Source organism: Eupeodes corollae, chromosome 3 (genome assembly GCF_945859685.1).
Source record: "Eupeodes corollae chromosome 3, idEupCoro1.1, whole genome shotgun sequence".
Lineage (NCBI taxonomy): Eukaryota > Metazoa > Arthropoda > Insecta > Diptera > Syrphidae > Eupeodes > Eupeodes corollae.
In genome coordinates this window covers 48358781-48381667 of record NC_079149.1, presented here as the reverse complement: position 1 = coordinate 48381667, position 22887 = coordinate 48358781, and the positions used below count along the sequence as shown (strand labels likewise).

The 22887-nt window shown below is 31.3% G+C and overlaps 1 protein-coding gene across 4 annotated transcripts in view; it reads left to right on the top strand.

Annotated features, from left to right (window-relative positions):
* Positions 1–22887, top strand: part of LOC129952702 (RING finger protein nhl-1) — a 162235-nt gene that overhangs the window by 81521 nt on the left and 57827 nt on the right. For all 4 annotated transcript variants that reach the window (XM_056065478.1, XM_056065480.1, XM_056065476.1 and 1 more), the window contains one exon: positions 16366–16508. In XM_056065478.1, the coding sequence (XP_055921453.1) occupies positions 16374–16508 (135 nt within the window). In that variant the 5' untranslated portion in view covers positions 16366–16373. The remainder of the gene's footprint in view (positions 1–16365; positions 16509–22887) is intronic.

Genomic DNA, 22887 nt, shown 5'->3' with positions numbered 1-22887 from the left:
TGCCTTATATTTGATTCAAAGTATACATACAGGAGCTAAAGCCATCACAAACAGTTGTCTGAGAGCATAAATATATATATACGTAAAGATTAGGAAATCAGCACTTATCAAAAGAATTTTTTTGCAGATTATAACGACGACATTGTCACATCATGGTAGTAGGTATCTATAGGTATTGTCTGGGCTCTTAACTCAAGGCAGAAGACATCAACATAGACATGATGTTTTTCGAGAGTCAACGATAATTTCTTATGCTTTTTGACTACCAGCACGTTTTCAAGTTGATTGAGATTTTATTCCATCTTACGTATGTACCTAAACTTTACAAACATGGTATTCAAGGTATCTACTAGACATATTCATATGTATGATGTTACATTTCATTTTAAACTGTAAAAATATGAAAAACTTGTTGTTTTTATTTGGTGTTCTTCTGTGTATTCAGGACCAAAACAGAAAAATAAAAACCAAATAATTTCTATTTCGGATGGGCTTAAGTTTGTTGAAAGCATCATTTTACGACTGAAACGTCAATCAAAATTTCTTTGATGTTGATCAAAAATTAAAACCAACAACTAAGGCAGCCACATTTAAGTCAGAGTTTACTATATGACGACGACGACAACGACGCGTATTGTCTTCTATTCTACTTTTTATCTAGTGGTATTCATTTGGGCCAAAACTTCTTTAAAAAGATGATGGGATGCGACCCACACTGATAACTTCCCATCCCGTCTATAGATTGTTCTTGTTAAAAGTTTGTAGGTTTTCGTGTAGGGGTAAAAAACTTGTCAGTTGAATTAATTTTGATGTGAAGTTGAAGTATTTTTTATATAAAGAAATAGTTAAGTTTGAAAACCTAGTTTTGTTAAATAGATTTTTAGTCGAAAACAAATTTTTACCAATTTAAGTAGAATTTCTTAACTTTTTTTAAAAATTGGACGAATGAAATTAATTGGAGAGATATCAAGAACAGAAAATCAATTTTTACCAAATTTTGCGTACTTTCTATTTTTTGTAGATTTCAACGGACTGTTGGATTTTCTGTGAAATAAAAAGTTTAAAGACAATATTTTTCAATTATGAAAAGCTATTTGAGTCGAAAGTACATTTTTACCAAGTTTTACTATTGTTTTTTTTTTGTTTGTATTTTTTGTAAAAAAAAAAACTGTCAATGCGATTTTTCTCAAAATTTTATTGAATGTTGACAACAATATTTTTGAAAAGTAGTTTTAAGCCAATATCTCAAAGTCTTGAATAGATATTTGAGTCAAAAATCAATTTTTACAAACTTGTATTAATTTATTTGTTTAGGTTTTTATTTTTTGTAAAATAAAACTGTCAATGCGATTTTGCTCAAATTTTTTTCTAAATGTTGAAAACAATATTTTTTATAAGTAAAAATTAGTTCAAAGCCATTATCTTACATTTTTAAAAAGATATTTGAGTCGAAACTCAATTTTTACCAACTTTAAGTAATGTTTTTTAGGTTTTAATTTTTTATAAAAATTTGATTTTTCTCAAAATTTAACCAGTTGTTAAAAACGTTATTTTTCGCTGCACAAAATTGTTTTGAAGATGAAATCATTTTGAAGTCGATATCTCTTCTGGTTCTTGAGGTATGGACGACGAAAAAAAACGTCGATACAAACATTTTATTAAGGCGTCCTTTTAAAAAACAATAAAATTCACCTTTTAACTTTTTCTTTCATTTAAGGTGGTTCGTTTTTTTCGTTCGAATTTTTCAGTGTTTTGAATTATACCTAAGCCTTTGTTCCATAAATATGATTTCAACAAGAGGATGGGATGCGACCAACAGTGCTAACTTCCCATTCGTGCTCATCTTTTAAAATTTTACAAATATTAATAAATACAATTTTGTCTTAAAAATTAACTAAAAGTTAGAAATCTAGAGATTTTTAGTCGAAAACCAATTTAAGTATCATTGATAGAAATTTTGTATTGTTTTAAAAAAATAAATACTGATTGGATTTTCTAAGAACATTATTTTATGTTAACATACAATTTTACATAGAATGAAATAATTTGAAGTAAATACCTTCATCGTTTCTTGAAATATTCGAATCGATTCTATGTTAGGTCAGGTTAAAGTGGCTGTCCGTGATGGAGTAAGACACACTTAGGCCAGTGATACCACATGAATCTTGAGGATTGCTTCTAAGATAAATTAAACCAATCTGAGTCCCTTACCAAACGTGAAAGACTGATTATGTTAATATAAATGAGATCTTTAAGATCGTGATCGAAAAATTCTCCTAGGTAATTCTTGCGCTTTTGAGCTAAAGTAGGTCATGTCAAGGAAGGTGAAGAACCGTTTCCTCTTTTTCCTCATTCATACAGCTTCGTCATAAGAGAATACGCATAGCCGCATGACATGCTTTTCTATTAGACAGTGCCCGGTTATGATACTGATTATCGAGCTTATATGCGATCTGCTTAGATAGCAGCACCTTGAATGTAGGCCAGATGTTTTTTGTGAACTGGGGATGTTATTCCAGGTTATTAGCCAAACCTGGCACCGTACCCATCAAAGGTGAATTGAATATTAGAGATGGTGGACAGTAATGGACAGTTATAAGAGTTTGTGGAAACAGAGTCCAGACTATCTGAGAAAATACGAATTTCAGATGTTGAAATCGCGTTTTCTTTAAGTCAGCAGAAGACATTTTTTTTCGCTTATAGTTCCGCCTGGAGCTCGCTATAATGATTGGGAAGGCTTAATTTCAGTCGTTCCACTAACCCCTTCTTTTATTTTTGATCCATCTGTATAAAAATGGATTGACTCGTCTTCCAGTAATGCCCTATCCTCCCAGAAAGATCTGGAAGCTTTAAAAATCTGAAAGTTTCTGTCGAATTGCAGATGTGTGCCTTGGAATTGATTATAAATACTTAAGAATTACGAAGTGACGAATGTTGTTTTTAATTCGCTGCGACGAAGCTTTGAGGCGAAAGCAGAGCTAGCAGCTATTTGTTTGCTAAATATATCAAGAGGTGTTAGGTAGAAAAGGGTGTCAAGCGCCTTAGTTGAAGTCGTGCTCTTGCGCGGTTTTTATTGTAGATAATTTTTTAATAAAACTGAATGTGATTTTGTTCTAAAAATTTTAGAAATGTTTTTGCAAAATTATATTAAATTAAAGTTGCAAGCGTTATAAGAACGTGAGATATTTTCGATCAAACGAAATCTTTCCATTTTTTGAATTATAACAAATAAATTTGGTGACAAAACAGTGCGTAGAAAATCAGGGCCTAGTGACTTACAAATGCGAGGCATTTAAGAAAATGAGGGGACCTACAGTTTTGATTACGAATCCGAGTGGAACATTTTAGAAAGCACCTTTTATGAGGATTTGTCAATTCCTCACAAGTGGCAGTACCCGTTCTTAGAAATTAACCCCAAGACCATGGTACTACTTACTTCCTTCATTTCTTTTAAAATTGCTATTATAAAAGAACATGCTTTAATTTTTTTTAAACCCTTTCTGCATCTTTCGATGTTATCATCTGTCCTACGAGAAATTTCTTGGAATTGGATATCTTTACTGGTTCTTGAGATATAGACGGCGAAAAATGGTATTCCGAACGTACGAACAAATAGACAAATGTATATTTAGGGCCATTTAAAAGTCGAGGATTGTTTTGAAACTTGTATGAAAAAAGAAAAGTAAGTAAAGGAGTATGAATATATCTCGCCGAAACTTCTAGACAACCTGTAAAACTTAAGTTTTTTTGATATGCTGACACTCAAAAACTCTTGGTCTTAAAATTAAAACCTAACTACTTTCGAATTAAAATTTAATTAAGTAAGTCTCTATTTAAGGTGACTGTAAAAAAAAGAAATCGCAAGCTATATCTTTATTCCTAGCATGGATTGATAGTTCTACAATCATCAACCATTATTCCGCCATTAAACTTTTAACTACGTACACACAGTGGAATAATTCAATTGGAAACTTTTTTCTTCTTATCTCGATCGTATGAATAAAAGCTTGACTTTTTGATTTTATTACGAAGCGAAGGCGAAACTTACTTATTTAGCACCTACACCGCACACGTGCATATACACACACCTATCATAAGTTAAAAGTTACTTTTGACTTTGTTAACCTAAGGTTTAGGCATACCTACCTACCTACATACATACGAGTACGAGTATATATGTACGTATACCGTTCATAGATTCGTATAAATCATTTATAAGGAGTAAAATTCTAATCAAACACACAAAAACTAACTGACGAAACTTTTGCGCTAACATCAGATAGGAGTAAATTTTGTATATTATACGAGGATAAGTTCAAAAACTGACAGTGATTCGATCAAAAGGTTCTTTGTTCTCAAAGCTTCTTTATACTTTTGTGACTATATGAGTGTACACTGTACGTGGAAGTTACATTTTAACAAATCGAATACATTTACAAAATACCAAATCCTTTATATATTGCATGTACAGTTAGAGCTACGTTAACAGCACCTACACATTATTCTCGGAGCGAGTATTTGTTCTTAAGCGATGAGGGTGGTTCATTAGAAGAGGGATTTAATCTGGTAGAGGGGATTCGGGGAGGGATATATCAAACCATGTAACTCGGGCTAATCCTAAAGCAGCCTTAACCTAGTATGCCACTCCCAATTATCATCATCCAGCATCGTCAGCAGCATTGGGATTGGTATTGAGGGGTGGAAGAGTGAGTGCACATAGTCAAAAGGCACAGCCTATACTTACTTACCTACCCTATGCGCTATTAGAGCTAGCTAACAAAGTTTTAGCGAGATTTCAATCATTTCTTGATTGTTGTTCGGAAATTTAATTTCGTCTGCGCGCCGAAAATGTTGCGGCACCTATCATTTAGACGAAAGGGACAAGGGAGTGCTAGCGAATACGAGTTCGAACGTATAGTAGGAATGGAAACTTTGTCCTTCAATTTGTGATACGAGAAATGGGAGGTTTGAATCGTGCATAGGTACATAACCTATATGAAAAGTCGAACTGACTTTGTTGACGGAGAGGAAGACAACGATTTTAGAGCAGTGACTAAGGAAGGGGGTCGTTGCGAACCGAGGTTAAGGATAGGAAAGGACAAACAGTAACAGACACCATATTTGAATTCTAAGCACGTCTATTCAGTCATTCATTCGCAAATATTGCACAACCTTCAAAGGTAAAGTTTTGGTGAAGTTTTTATTTCTTTATTTTTGTTTTTTATTATTTCCTTGCTTGAGGATGAAAATAAAAGCCTCTGCTGTGCTTTGGGATCGGATGGATAGCAATCTCACGAAAGCCAAAAGGTTTAATGACAGTCTTGCAGTTGTATGTGTAGATGTGGATGGATATATCGTCCTGGCCATATAGTCGAAATGTTTACAAATATTTGCTGTGTGTGTGTATGTGTGTAAGGTCTGATATTGCATTTGGAACATGTTGCATGTTGTCATGTTTTAATTGAAGAGCAAGGCCTCGAGCTCTATAGAAGCCAGGGCATGGTAATCTGGCGCACGTGATGCTCCTTAGGCAACTATGCCTGTACCGGTTCTTATAGCTCAGGCGTCAACAACGCAACGCAACGTCACAACACTGCCACACTACAAAAACCTTTCTCGCGTAATAAGGGTTAGATTAAAAGTTACGTTCAGGTTCAGGTGCTTTTTCAGGTGCTTTATTACTCGTTTAATGGGCGTAGTGTGGTGCATAGTAAAGCACACAACGCGATGTGCTAGAGACAGCCAGTTGACACTTCGATGCCATCGATATTGTAGCGTGACAGGATTTGCTCTCTTTCCTCGTCTTTTTGTAGAAGGTTTTCCTTCAAACGATTCCAAAAAGTTATTGAGCTTAAAGAACACAACAAAAAAAAAATGGAAAGAAAAACTTGACGGAATGTAATTAATTCAAGTTGAACGCGACCTTGGTTGTGGAAATACGTTACCGTTATCCTTGGCTGAATATGGTATACGAGTATATATGCACAGACACACAATATAAACCAAAGTTTATAGCTAGGTAAGGTATATCTCCGACCCTAACTATAGCTGAAAACCCCTCAATCCCTTGGTTCTTCTAGTAGTATGTATGTACCTATTGATGAAGGTGAAAAGGGTGAAATGAAAGGAGTTAAAACATTGTCTTGGGTGTCATTTTGAAAGGTAGATATCAAAAAGTTTTGTGTGTGCAGGAAAAGTTATTGGCAATTTACATATTAGAAGATTATTATTATGTTGATTTAAACTCTCTCAAAAGTTTCATTTTTTCTTTGTCTTTCTTATTTTTTTGTTTTGTTTTTTAAGGTTTATAGATTTAGTTTTTACTTGAAAATGTATATATGTATATTATAATTAGGTTGATAATGAAAAAAATTTGATTTCGTTTGATTTATTCTAAATATAAAAATAGCAGACTTGTAGTGCATCTTTTTTCGTTGAATTATTTATTGGTTTTAACTTTTTCCATTGTGAAATGTTTTACAAAAGTATTTATTGATGTTTCGTTTCTTTGTTCTAATTTTATTTTTTATTATTAAATTTCTACAGAATGTTATTGTCGGTCCAGTTTGTCGAATTTTAGACATTACTCGTTTAAAGCTCGTTCGAGCCTCTAAACTACAGTATGGTTTTCTTAGCAATAAGTCCCCTTGTTATTTGATGGTTTATCGAACCGAAAAGTAGAACAAATCTTTACATCATTTTGGAGAAAGTTGATTAGGGCACTTGATATTTTAAAAGAATTTGATAGAGTTTATCACCAAGTTCCTTATAGATAATGCGTACGTTTGGTCTATTAATAAATCTCTTCTTCTATGGATTAGAAACTACTTTACTTACTGTTGAATACAAGTTGCAATTACAAAGTTGCAGTCCAAAGCTTGAATATAACTCGCATAATGGGAAGGTGCCCCTAAAACAAGTTTAAGTCTTTTGAATAGGATCCAAAAAAGAGCTCGAAAATAATAGGCTATAGAACTATTACTAGAACACCCCCGCAATGTCGTTGTTCTACCTTTTTTTTTCAAATAGTGTCCGACCGAATTAGTGAGTTGAATTTTACCCCTTAAACATATTCAGCCGTAATACTCTCCCTTCCAGGAATACTCATCAGATTAACCTTGTGATACATTTTGGAGGTATTGTCAAGTAAAGAGATTCTTCTTTAACCGCACATCAAGAATGTGGATTAAAATATCATCCATTTTAATTTCTATTACTTTATGAGATGTTTGGACTATTTTTGTAACGAAACATGAGGGACCAATATTCTCTTACATTTGCATCAACTAGTTTTAGGTTAAAATTAAGTAAAAAGATTGTAGTATCTCTTAGAAAGAAGACAATTTAAATCAAAACTTGGCATAACATAGTTTTGATTGTAAACGCTAATATCCGTAATTTATTATTTATTTTGAAGCTGGACAAATATTGATACAACTTACCATAACTTACTTACTAGTTTCATGTCAACATTCTAAGTTAAACTATAATGCTTATACCTTACGGCCCTTAGCCCTACGCAATAACCATTACGCTACTGGCACTACGAAATATGAAAGATACATTCCATAACATTGATTAGCAGTGTTTCATTTTTCTTGGGATGAATTTTTGTTACCGGTATAAAGTGTGTCTGAGGGATGGACTGTGTTCACATCACCCACAGGAACATTCCCCATCCTCCATCACCTGACTGAGCCTTCCCTGAGACGACTTATTACGTACGGAATAACTTATCCCAAAAAATATGAAATACTGGGAAAATAACATATCATATTAAATGGTTTGTGTATTTGATTAGTTCCTTCAAATACACAAACCATTTAATTTGATACATAATTTTCCCAGTATTTTATATTTTTATTATAATAAAAATTTAAGTTTTTTTTTTAACAAATTATAAATAAATATTCACTAAAATTACAATAAGTTTAATGTGGGAGCCGGAAAAAGGTCACTTACTAGTGAACTTTTAAATCTCAAAACTATGAATACCAAAGTAACTATCATAAGAAATGAGGCATTATTTCATTATCAGAATAAGACCATCTTCTAAGAAAATTGTCTTGCAAATTAGCCGTACCATGAAGCCTGACTGTAAGATAATGCTTTGGAAAAGTTTAACCTTAATTTTAATTGTTTGTTTTGCACTCTTTGAACCTTTATATGGGTAGGTTTCAGCGCAGTCAAGCGACTGGCTCACTATTAGTAAGTTTAGGCTGAAAATAGTTTGGAATATCACAATTTTATTATGTGCACCTCTTATTTGCGGTCTATGAACGAGTTAAAAATTCTTAATCGTGCTGAATATACTCGTATGTTTGTTAAAGGTCTGTTGCTTTTCACCAAATGATGTCGACAGAGTTTAGCTGTAATAAAGTGTGTTTCAAAAAACCTGATTTTCTTCGGCAATCTTTGAGCATTAGCCTTGATTTTCGACTTTAAAAAATAAAATAGTTTTGTAGTGTATTAAGCGAGCATTGTAGACTATTGAGAGCACATTGAGGCAATAGACTAGACAAAGAAAGAGCTCCGTCGTCTTCAGCTAACGTAGCAAATTTAGTGTTTGGATCCAAAGATGGCAGGTCGGAAACATAAAAGTGAAAAAGTATGGGTCCCAGCACAGACCCCTGTGGAACTCCACTAACAGTATCATAAAGACTAGATTTTACACTCTCTGTGTATACAGCACATGTTCTGTTTTGTAAACAATTTTTTTTTTAATTAATTTAATTAGATATGTCGGAAAACCAATTATTATAAGTTTTGAAAGTAACCTGTCGCGTCGTGCCACACAGTGTCAAAGACCAGTAAATAATTTAATTTACTTTTATGCGATTTTTAATTTTACTGGATAATCAATTGCATTCTAAATTCTGTTTCTTAGACAAATTCATTGTCCTTTAAATACAATTCCCTAAAACTGCTTAAGTTTGAATTAAATTCACTTACCCTTTCGGATGTTATACGTCTTACTTGTATAGGTCTAGAAAATAAATTTCTTCGTAAACATACATATGTAATACCACTTGTTAAGTTCTTGTTAAATCTTCATGTAAATTTTATTGACTAAGTTATAAACCCCGAAACCCTAATGCTGGATCTTCCCTGTATATTATTCCAAAACCTTTCACTTAAGTACTCTTTGAATCGAAGAACAAAATTCTTCCTTGCACCGATTATATTATTATTATTGTCATTCAAAAATAACTATAGTTTAAAAAAAGAAAAAGTATATCATTTGGAAAACGTGTTGCCATCATTAAAATTGAATTTTAGAGTTTTCTTTATGCTCTCAAATGATTCTATAATGATTATTCCGCATGGCAATTTTCACAAAACCAAAAATAAAATGAATAAGATGAAGAAAAAAAGAAAACAACATTACATTTTTCCAGGGATAAAATGCTGGTTGTGTCTTGTGTTCTGAGGGAAATCGTGGTCTATAGTTAGGAATATATATATAATAAGGACATAGGAAGCGCGTGCAGGAGCAGGACACGACCCAAGCCAAGACCATCAGAAAGTAAAAATCGCCTTCCGGTTATAAGCATCAAAGTAAAATTGGAAATAAATTTAGAGATAATAGAGCCAAAGGCTGGCAACATGATTTTTGATAGGAGGATAGGGAATTCCTTTGATAATGGACACTTAATTTGCTTGTGTATTGTTTCCATCCTTCTCGCCCTCTTTCTCTCTCTCTGGGTTACAATCAAACTTGTACTTGTTGGTATCTATATTATATATATGTATGTCAAGATGGTGCTCCACCCCCACAAACCCTTAAAATAAAAAGGGAGCATCATCACAGAATGAGATAAATGTCTTTTGTTAGATTGTAACATCCTTGAAAACAGTGAAACTGTGTATTGAATTCATGTTTCGCATTCATAATCTTCCTTGCCATCTGGATTTCTCTGTCTCTGGCCATTATGAGATGATGTTGGGTGGGATGTGTTTGGTTGGGTTGGGTATGGGTACTACATACCTCCTCCTACAAGGACGAATAATATTCCAAAGGATAGTATCTAATATATAGGACACACGATGTGATGTTTTAGTTAACTATAAGCCAAGAGTTGTCTGTTGAATAGTGCGGTGTGGAAATGTATGAAGGACGAAGAAAGGCATATCAGCCACATCTTGTCGGTGTGTGACTTAGACTTTGTTTGGTTTTGGTTTTTGGGTCTGTCAGTTGATGCCTTATGTTAATGTTACCCGCTTATTGTGTTTACAATAAAATAAAGAGAGTCCTTTACGGTTGAGGTTTATGTTAGGTTTAATATTGATAACTAAATGATTACCAATGAAATAATGACCAAATAGATTGTCAGAGTATAATATTTTCGGTATTTCACGGAGGCTAAGGAGCTATAATATAATGTATATGTACGTTTGAAGATTGAGTATTCTGTCAATTGGTCGGTCGTAAAATCACTCTGATGTAGTACAAAAAAATTGTCCGAATGTGCTGAATTGGTTTTTGGGTTGCTTACGATGATGGTGGCAAATGGAGGTTTGAAGAATTATGTGCCAATAGGGACTCACATAACCTAATTTAGATTAATTTCATACTGTTTTATAATGTTTCAATTAGAAAACGGCAACTAATACTAGGCTTGAGATTTTTGAGTTAAATGTATGTATGTTTCTTCCATTTTTTTGAAAATTTCACTGATTGTATTTATGTAGGTATAGGTTCGGTTTTCCGGAGGATCTACAACCTTGGGTCTCGAAAAGTCTTCTTATTTATAGTTACACAAAATGAGCTTCTGCCAATTGAATTTGAATTGAAAAGTATTCTTTTTTAAAAAAGATAAGACTGTTTCAACACAAGAATATGAAGATAAAAAGGGTTACTTTTGATAAAAGTTTTGAAAAGAAAGAATTTATTTATAGAAAGAAAACAAATCTTAAGGTAAACTATATATTGATACCGAAATCTAAAAGCACAAATATAATAAAAGGGAATGTTTGGTCTTTTGAAATACCTTTATTATAACCCATAATTAACTTTATATTTAAAGTGTATGTGTTCGGTTCTGTTTGTCAATTTTAACATTTTGAAACTTATCGACTTCGTAATGTCCTTAGAATCTTGATGATGGTACGTTCCCTCATGGCTCATACGATGGGGTAATAGTAACTTCTTTCGTCGGTTAAACCTATCTCAAAAATATGAAGTGATATTGACATCAAACGAATTTTGTCTCCAAGATAGTACTCGTAGCATCAAGATACTTATGGTAAAATGACTTTCAAAGACTTTTTTGTGTGTTTTTTTAATAATAGTAATTTTAAGAAAAAGTGATTAATGATGGTCCCATATACGTAACGAATCAAAAATATTATCGAATAACAAAATAAAAACATAATTGATTAATTTGTATTTGTTTATAAAAAAATCTCTACAATCCCTAAACCAATTTTTAACTCTATAACTTATGTTACAATTTTGTTTTAATTTTTTCGAAAGTAAAATTATATATGTCACATACAGCTATGACTAAAATAATGGCAACAACCAAATAATTTTTAGTAATATTGAGTGTAGTACTGTTACTTATAAAAAATATTAATTTTATATATTAGAGACAAGTATGTTGTTAATCTTTGCTTAAAAATATATTTAAAAACTTGAAGGAGTATGCCAAATTTCGTACTTAGTTTGCTTTAGACTTTCCAGCAAGGTCATTTAAAGGGTGATTTTTAGCTGTTGTCTTTTTGGCTACACTGGTTTAAACATCTGACTCACGTTTTGTGTTTTGTTCGACTGTCGAACATCTTCAGTTTGGTCGACAATTTAACCATGAATCGTCTTACAAACGAACAACGCTAGCAGTGGTTGTGGCATCATTGGACTACACTTCTTCAAAGATGATGCCAATTGTAACGTTACTGTGACTAGTGAGTTCTACTGTGAGATGATATTTTACATTTTTTTTGCCCAAAATGCAACAGCTTGACTTGAATGACACAGCACGCTCAGCAATGGATTTATTGAAATTCGAGTTCTTGAACATTTTAGATCGTGCGATTTAACGCCTTTAGATTATTATTTCTGAAGCCCATGTCTATACAGGCAAGACCACTTTAACTGGCGCATTTCAAGAATTTATTCTTGAGATACCGGCCGAAACATTGGAGAGAAAAATTGGACTAAGCGAATGGACCATTTGAGGCACAGTCAAGGTCAATATTTGCATGAAATAATTTCTAAAAATTAAATTATATGGACCGTAATATGGATTTCTGTAAGGATTTCATGAATTTTTCCGAATTGTACGTGTTTTTTTTTGAACATCTTTCCTATAGCTTTTAAGAAATTATTCTTTATTATTTCTATATTATTATCAAAGTATATCTTATACTTCGTTAGAAAACCTTTATTTTTTAATATTGCATTTTTCCATTCGGCATAGATTCCAACAACTTGTGGCACTTTTCTTGTGCAATCGAATACCACACTTCCTGTAACATTCTCGGAACAGTTCTAGAACTGACAAGCGTCCATATTTCTTGCTGTAGATAAAATGTCTTCACGTTGGTCTTCACTGCAATGCTTTATTTTTATTCTTAAATATTAACATTTTGACTTTTTCACGGTAGTAATAATTTTGTTGAGCTTTTATTCGTTATAAATTTTAAAGTTGCAATCTACTTAGCCCATAAAATTACGATTTGTTCTCATGTTTGCCTAACTAAAGTGAAGTTAAAGTATAACTTAAAAGTAAGAAACGCTGTTTTTTATTTGTATACAGAATCAAACAACTCTTTTCAACAAAAACGTACTGTTACGTTCAAACGATAATATTTAGTAGAGAACATTGGGATAAGTTTGTTTCAAAGGATCTCAAAAATACACTAGTTATGTCGAAAAGCAAACAAAAAACCATTGAGTATAGTATTTTATTGTGTCTATAACATCTGTTTCACTATGATTTTGGGAGTAGTTAATCTTCTTGTTTTTAACTCAAAACAGTTTAGGGGTTTGATTGACTACTCGGAGTAATATTTTGAGTAAGATTTTTTGTTCTTGCTGTACAAAAGGCTTTCAATTTATTTACTTTTTGAGTTCTACTTTATATCTGTCTGATATCCTATAAGTATTGAGACAGTCTTGAGATTTTTCTAAATCAAAGCACGGTTAATTATACTTAGAAGAATTACGTTTTTGAAATTTGATAATATGCTAGAAAAAATTAGTTGACAGTTTTCTTGATTCTCAAAAATTCTTCAATATTTAAGTAGTTCTTCAAGTTAAATCATAAAATAAGGGACGACAAAAGTGACTGGTATATTTTTTGAAGTCTTGAAATTGGTAAATCTCTTCCAAGTTTGGTTTTAGCATAACAAGCATTTAAGTTATTGAATAAAGAAATTTTGTTGATTAGATTTTTCACTTTGAATATATCACAATTATTAAAAAACGCACGCTTTAAAAACACATCGAAATTGTTAAAATTTACTAAAAAAATGTTGAATGCTTGTAAGTCACTGATCAATAAATTAAAGGATCTTCGGGTCGTCCGTCCACTTGAAGTAGATTTTAGGTCTTAAACAGTGAAATTGGTTAAAAAAATCTTATCTGTTAGGACAAGTTAATAATGTGAAGCATCGAAGCCCTGTGTTTCGTATTTGATGATGTAGTGCGTTTTGAGATTGGCCCTTATGCATATGGTACTACAGTGATTGGATAACACTGGGAAGCTAAGATTAATAGCGTTAGGTCTTTTTTCTCAAGACCAAAACGTCAAAATCCTTAAAAATAATAAAACCTGACATAAGTCAAAAAGCCAACAAATTAAAAAAAATGCAATCCAACCCAAAGCCAATGTCATACCGCCCAAATAAGTTTAAAATAAAAGAACGCACAAATTGTTAGTTTTCATTTTGGCCAAAAGAATTTTTGCCTCTGAATTTTGGTTTTATGAAACAGGGATTGGGGTTTGGGATAAATGACGATCGTAGTTTGTATTTTTTCTTATGTCTTATGACCCAAAAACATATAACCCAAATCATAAAAAACATAAAGCCTAAAAAGAAAAACGTCGTACAAAATCTCACTAAGAAAACGTCGCCCAAATAAAAGGTCATATCACCCAAATCAACTTTCAATGCCGTAATGCCGTAATTTAGAAATGTCATAACGATCGTGTTTGGGTTCTGCACCCCTGCAACCCCTCTGTCTCATGCAACTCCCCTGCAAAGCTTACTATTGAATTTGTGGTAGGTACGAAATTGGGTGTAGGCAAAGTTATAGTGAAGCCAAGCGATGTCGTTTCACTGTTTAACTGTTTATACGCCATAATGGTAGGTGCTTACAACACCGTCAATAAGCAAATCTTTTCGTTTTATTTCACTTTTGCCTTATTTCACTCTTTGAAAGTGAAATAAAGCCAAACATAGTCAAAAATGTTGTTATAATACCCAAATGTTGAAACAATGACATCTTTTGAGCGATATTTCAATTAGTAGTTTAAGCGAAATACTTCTTTAAAATTGATTTGGGAAATATGGCATTGATTTTATTTTCTCATTCATTCATATCATTTTCTTCTGCAAAGTTTTTGGACTATAAAGCTATTTTTTTGCTATAGGATTTTTTTTAATATTTTGGCGTTATAGTATTGGGCAATAAAACTGAACCCTTCTTTTTATTTTGAATTTTATAAAATCCAAAAAAGTTTTAAAACCCAGCAACAAAATCTTGTTTAAATTATTTTCGGTTATATATGAAATTAGTAATTTGGGTCATAATGATTTTTCGACGAATAAACTTTACGCTATGATTAATAATATGGATGGATGTGTACTTTTATTTTCCACGAAATAATGTTTTTTTTTTTCAAGAAAAGCTTTTTAACCGTGTTATTTCTCGAAGAGGTGATCATCATTTGCCACCGATATTTTGTGAATTAACACATTAAGAGTTTTTTCTTAAGAGCCAAGTAAAAGATAACGTCCTTTCTTATGATCCACAGTCGATTTAAGAGCATGAAAATAGAAACGCTGCTGTTAACAAAGCAGCTTTTAGGCTATCCAAATTTCGATGAAGACCCATCTTTCCCCGTTGAAGAGAGTATTTGTTAATCTCCTTAACAACACCCTCGAGAACATTCTTCTAAAACACTTTTGCAGCGGTTTTAACACCTTTTTCACAAAAATAGAGTGATGTGATACCTATATGGGAAACCCCCCACCAAACCATTACTGAAGCGGGTTGGTGTCCACGCTTTATTGGATAATGTCGCATAAATTTTGTCATTTTGTTTATTATAAACTTCTTCTATTGTGAAGTTACCGTGTGCCACTGAAAAAGCTTTTTGCTTCTTTCAAGTCTTATTTTTTTAAGACTTTGGAGTTTAAAGATGTCCGGTTGCTCGGCTTTCATGTTAAGATCAGCCTTGACATAGATCTGGCGGATATATCTAATTCTCTGCACATGATCTTCGGAGAGGATTCTTACGAATTCGTTCAGTCACAGCTTTAACTTTTGCGCTCGTTCGAGCAACGCGTGGACGACCACTTCTTAGTTTGTCCTCTACTCTTGACAGTTCATCAATCATTCGCGATAAACCAAGTGGCTTTAAAAGTTCAAAAATTTGGTTTGAATTTGTTCCTCATTCATGTAATGCGATTATCGCGACTCGATTTTCCTTAACGTCCCACTCCATGATTTTCGATCAAAAGCTGAAACCCGACTAGCTTCCATTCTTTACTAATAAGATCATATTGTGTTTTAAAAAAAATAGTATTGGTGGAAGTTATGAGCAATGTGCTTTTAAAATCGTTCAACAGAACTTATGGCTAGACTATGTATATACCGGTTATTATGCTGCAATATAAAACTGCTATTTCGCTAATATCGCTTAACATTGTTAAAATAACGTACCTACTTTCCTTTCTACAATAAAATATATATCCATTGATTTCTCCTAAAAAATACTCGTTTTGAAATTAAAACAAAATGAAACCTCTTATTTGAAAGCTCTACATAATTATTTAAAAAATGTGGTATTTTTCATTAATAAACCAAAAAATACTTTTAAAGTTTATAATAGTTATAAAAGCATTTCCAGAACATTAAACAATAGCAATTGTAAATTAAATCCATAAAAACATTCCATCTATATACAATTTTTAATACATTTACTTCACAGTGAGTAAAAAGTGAATCCTTAAGTAGTTCAATTATAAATAGTTTTGCTTTTATAATATTAAAATTTAATTTACCCACTCACACACGTCCACAAATATAGTATATTTTATATTCGTTCATATGCTATAAGAAAAAAAATTCAATTAATTCAATAAAAATATTTTATTTAATTTAATTTTTTTTAAATATTAATTTTATTTCAGTGTGAAAAATGGAACAATTCGAACAGCTGTTAACGTGTTGCGTGTGTCTGGATAGATATCGTAATCCGAAATTGCTACCATGTCAGCATTCTTTTTGTATGGAACCATGCATGGAGGGATTGGTTGATTATGTTCGGAGACAAGTAAGTGTTTGATGGTCATTGTACAATACATTTTTTTAAATTTTAATAGGGTGTTTCTTTTTGTCGAAAAACAACCAAGAGTTTATTGGGGAAGTAAGCAACTCAGAGTGTATTCATATTGAACGAAGGACACGTTTTAAGAATTATATATTGTACAAATAATGACGACTGTCCCTCAGGACTTCATTTTAGTTTTGAAGTATTCTTATGTTCCTCGGGTTTTAGAAAACTATTTATTCATCCTTATTTTATTTACCGTCTATGTCTGCAAATAACACGGACCCTTCTGTTTCTTATATTAATAAACTAAAATAATGTTCCGTCATAAATTTTCTTCATCACAAAAGAAGAGTGAAGAATAAGAAGAGCAAACAAAAACACCCTTTTTTCATTTTAATAATACAAAGTACCCTCTGTAAAAATGCATTCAAAAAGGACCACAAAAAGTAAGAATTAAAAGACTTCCGTTAATGTACATTATACAGTAATTATTGCACCCGATGTTCTCCGTTGTCGACGTATTTGTGGTAATAGTGCTTTACAAAATACATATGTATTGTATATGTTGTTGGTATTATGTTTGTCCTTTGTACAAACTTATCTCTACATACGTATAATGAATGTATATAAACAGGAGGGGATACACAGAGATACACAGGATACGGAAATAAAGTACAACAAATGAAATTCATTTTCTCTTTTCCTTTTTCTTTTTATTTTTTTCAAGTTAATATTGTGTACGAACATAGGTCCTGCGAGTATATCTGTCGCCTGCATATTTCGAGTGTTTGTCATTCGCAATCATTCATTTTGTTATTATAACAATGCAATTGCAGAAGGAAATGCTGCTATTATGTTCTTTTAATTAAAAATAATTGTGTTTAATTGTAATGGATGATGGCATTATTTAAGTTTGTCGTCTGTCGTCTTTCGACTGTTGTGTCGTTTTGAGTCTTTTATTTCTGATGGAATACCAATATTATACATATATAAATATAAAATTAATCAAAGAAACAGAGATAACTTTGAATACAAAATACATAATAGAGTTCATAGTATGAGTATAGTGTATAATCCATTTTTATGTAAGTTTGTATAAAGATTTAATTGGAAAATTAATTTAAGCGAAAGATGTTCAAAAATAAAGTATTTATTAAATACAAAGAAAAGAAATAATAAGTAGTACTTTGTGCATCATTAATTTAACTTAAAAACCAAAATGAAGCCGAGTGGAAATCAATTGAATTGTGGAGCATTCACAATTATTGCACTCAAAGGAAGTAGTTTTTATTTTCATTTTTTGATATTTAAGAGTATTTTAAATTTATTTAAATGAACTACACGACTGGATGAGCACTACTTTTGAGACATGGTTTTGTATAATTTTGTGTGGTTTGAGGTTTAACTGTAGAATAAAGATATTGGTATTTTGATGAGTTTTTTGAGTATTCAAAGTAAGGCGGTAAGAATGGGGCATTGTTACAATAAAAATTGATGTTTTCGGAATAATGAAACGATATTATAGAAATAATTGAATTTTTATCTCTGTGCATGTAAAGAGTGGAAATTTAAAGTTTTTTGAAAAATGTAGATTTGATTTTCAGGTAATTTTTTAAACTAACCAAAAGACGTCGAAACTTTTAAGTACGTCCATCGCCTTATGAAGATTTGTAGCTCTTAAACACTACAACAAAATGTGTGTTATGTTATCACTTGGCTTTTAGAAAATCCAACCGATCTTAAGATTCCTTGGTTTCAGGCCATGATAGATGATAAACTTAACCACTATTTACACACCAATTACAAAACTGCAGTTAATTCCAAAGGTTTTCTAAGCTGTAGTAAAAGAACAAATTGTATAATCTTATTCACAATAACATTTCAGTTTACCAACATGGTTTCTTAAAAGGTATTTATCAAATTTCAAATTTTTGTCTGTTATCACAGATGGATATGCCTTCTCATGTCGACACTACTTACACTGATTTTGCAACGGCTTTCGTCCGTGTTCAACATAGTGTTTTCTTAAAAAAAGAGATATATGGATTTCACTCTGAGCTCCTAATGTGTATCTTCGTATCATTTTTATTAACGACTTACCATTACATCTTACTTTTTCTAAATATTCAGTTCCAAAAATTAACTTAACGATGCAAACAAAGTTTAAATTAAATGGTGTTTTATCAATGGGCTATATTTTGACAATATGAAATGTAGCGTTGTGACATTTTCTAGAAATCACAGTCCATTATATTATAATTATAAACTTGAAAACGACATTTTACAAAGACTCAAAGATCTAGGCGTAATTTTAGATTCTAAAATGAATTTCTCAAATCACATAGACCATGCCATCTCAAAAACAAACTCTATACTATGATTTGTTTTTCGAAATTCAAGAGATTTTTAACAATACAAATTAAATTCAAACGTGATTATGATTACCAATAAGCATAATAAGAAACAAATGTATGCACGGTACAGAGCCTTGAAGAAAACACTGCTCTTTGCGACGTATAATTGTTTTCGTAAGTTTTTTTTTTTAAACATACTTTGAAATCAGTTACACAAGTCGGAATTTTAAAGAATAATATATACAAAATCACAAAACTGTCAATATGTATTTTATAATAAGAAAATGAAAGCTATGTATGTTTCTTTGTTTTAAAACTGCAAGTGTTTGATAACATCCTGTTTCTTATTTTTGATTCTCTGAAAAAAAGGACTCCTTTACCACAATATCGCTCATTTGGTTATCATATAAAATTTCCTTAAAACTTAACTACAAGGTGTACTTCTTTCGAATACCCTCGCTTCCTAAATGTTTTTAATAAAAAATATTGGCTTGCATCAAGTTTACGGGCCAAGTGCATTGAGTCCGAAAGTTAATCAAGGATCGATCCTCAATCATGTTAGAAGAGTTTGACATTTTTTTTGTGACATAAATATTTAAAAAGAATAAAATACAAGACTTGGTCATACGAACAAAATTATGTATCCAAAGATTTTGTCCTAAAATATTTCCTGTATTTGAAGATTTAAAAATGTACTGTGAAAAAAGGTTGAAAATACAAATTTAAATGCAATTTATTGATTTCTCAAAAAACCCTTATTTTTTCAAAAAAAAAAAATGTTTTAAAAATCGGAAGAGTGATTTTTTTTTAAATTAATGTTGTATGTTTATGTATATATAATTTTTCAATTTCAGTTAAAAAATATTTTTTTTATGCAGTTAATTTCGTACAGTTTCGAAAAAAATGTTTAATATTTTTGTAAAAATCAAAAATTAAAACAATGAAATTTTTAATTGCTTGTACATAAAAAATGTTTTAAATCGTTTGATTAGTTCTTGAGTTAACTTAAAAACAAAATAACTGTTTTATTGGGAATATTTTCTGGTGCCCTACTTATTGAAAGAAGCCAAATTAAGAAAAAAAAAAAAAATCTCTTTTCGTTTTTGAGAAAATTTGAACTTTTAATTTTTGGCCAAAGACATATAAAGACTACTGTTATTTAATGTTTAAAAAAAAGTATAAAAATGGCAAACTTATAACCTTAATTTCCAAATTTGAAGGCAATCGAACCAATAGTTTGGTTGTTGGGGCGAGGAGAGACAGGCAGCAAACGAAACCAGGGTACCCACTTTTTTCGACTTCGCTCTATCAATGATTAAAATCTCGAGTTCGAATTTTTGTACGAATGCAAAACTTGCCATTTATAGTTCTTGTTTTAAATTTTTTGAGTACGCGAATAAAGGAAAAAAATCAATTTTCTTTGGGTACAAGCAGTTTGAAAATAATTATGGCGTATACAATTTGACATCGATTTTGAAAATTTATATTTCGGTATCGCCCGTGGCATGATGGTGTGCGTTGGACTTCTTTTACTTAGAGTGTCCGTATAGGACCAGTATGTTAGTTCCAAGTTATGGTTAATTAGGCTAGTCTTATTAATTTTTTCTTTAAGATAGTTTTAAGAAATAATGAATTTAAATAAAAAATGATTTAGACTGTCATGCCAGACGCCTTGGGTTCGATCCCTGGCTGTGCCATCTAAAGTTTTTTTCACGGCCTCTTGCGAGCAATTGACAAATTCTCCAAGAGTAATTCTTGTCATGAAAAGTGCTTTCTCAAATAAGCCCTTCGGATTCGGTTTAAAACTGTAGGTCCATTCCATTCCTGACAACAGTACACAGGAATTTTTGAGAGTTGTAAGTCACTAGGCCCTAGTTCTCAACGGATTTTTGCACAACTTAATTGATTTTTATTTCGGGAGAAAATAGAAACTTTTAAAATTATTAAAATTAAGGTTTTTATATCTACTTTAGTTTTGGTTTTTACATTGGTTGAACCCAAACCTTATTTTAACATGAAGGTAAGGTACCTCTTACCGACATATATATTTGTCCTACTCTAATATAAATGTGACTTTTCAAACTGTTTTTACAAAAAGTTTTTCTTTAATGTAAATGACCGAAGGTTTAAGTTGTTATCGTTAGTTTTTCATTAGCTACATTGATACTACAAAAAGAAAAAAGAAACTTTAAAATGATGTGTTTTTTATGATTTTCAAATTTTGTTGAATTTGTCAAATAATAATTATTACATTCTTTGTACTAACGCTCATTTTTCAAATAGAATCAAACCAAGACTTATCCCTAAAATTTGTTGTCTTCAAGGAAACGATACAAAAATTGTTATTTTGTTATTCAATTACATTTTAAACCAAGTTTACTTCATATTTCATTTTAGTTTGTGTGTTTCTATAATAATATTACATAAAATATATTTTAGTAAATAATATTATGAAAAAATGTTACATTGACTGGAAACATTTGATATTGTCGATAGTAACAAACAAAAATAATGATTTACTGGGCAAATATATTGCATTGTGGCTAGTTCAATTTTTGTGTACAATACAATTTTAAAATGTTAACAATACAAATTATTATCATTATCTTGCCATTAAACATTTTCAAACCGTGTTTCTTATTATTCATTGGAATTCCAGATTTTTCCTTTGTCATATTTTTATTTTAATTTCGTGTATTTGAATATTTTCTTAGAATTTATAATCAAATTTAATTGAATTTCATTAAATATAATTTCTACTTTTCTACACTGACAATGAGAGTTGTATAAATCCTTTCAGTTCTCATTATATAAAAAGAACGAATGAAATTAATATTGAATTCGTATTTAAAATTAAATATGTACATGATTTTGACGGAGTAGAATATTGAATATTGTAAGGAAAACATTGTAATTGCAATTACAAAATAATAAAATGACTTTTCAGATTTTTCATTTATGTTAAATCTTTATATTTAGATTAAAACCAAATAGTTTAATAAATAATTGGAGTTTAATAATTGCTTATTTTAATTAACAATTAGAAAAATAAATTAGTGAACATTTCAATGCCAAACTTTTATTACAAATTATAGTTAAGGTTACTTTCAGTGATCAACTTTTTGAATATATCATGTTCATGAAACTGAAGAATTGTTTAATAAAAAATATGAATTAATTCGAGATCAGAATGTGGACATTTTAAGAAGTTAAGTACGCACGCAAAGGGTGGCTCATATACAATTTTTGCAATTTAAATACAGTGCTCGCACTAGATATCGTTGCACATTTGTCTTAAAGTTCTGAACATCAAAATGAGAGGTAAAAACAGGTTTGGCCAAAGCATTCCACATTCTCGATGTGTGGATTAAGAAAGAATCTATATACTTGACAGTACGACCGAAAGTATTACGGTTGATTTGTTTAAGAGGTGGAACGCAACTAGCTAATTGGAAAGAACATTGTTTTTAAAAATATCGGTAAAGCAATCAAAGATATAAAGTATTGTTGCGGTGTTCGAGATATGTAAATGTTTAAGTTATAATTTTTTCGCCTTATTTGGATCCTGTCTGAAAGACTTACTTGCCCTGATATGCGAATTATATTTAAGCTTTGGACGAATGAAGGCTTTGTAAGGGATGACAAATTTCTTGCACCTTTGTCAGAGACATCGTTAGCACCTAGCAGCATTGTTGGCAGTACCGAATTTGTAATCTTTCCATAAGAGTTGATCTGTGATACACATACAGAGAACTGAAAGTTAACGAGTGTGTTACGTTTAAACGTCAAAAGACAGCATGGATTTTTGCGAAGTATTAAATTATACACGGTTTTTGATTACCCATTGGACAATGTTGTCAAGATCTTCACTGAGTAGAACCACCTAACTCAGCTGGTCAACGAGACTACCAGTATATCGGACGCAGAAGGTCGAGCAGAACACACTGTTGACTTGTTTCTTACCTGAGACCTTGATAAGTACACTGTTAGTGTTCTATCTCCTCAAGTCACATCTGACCATTGTG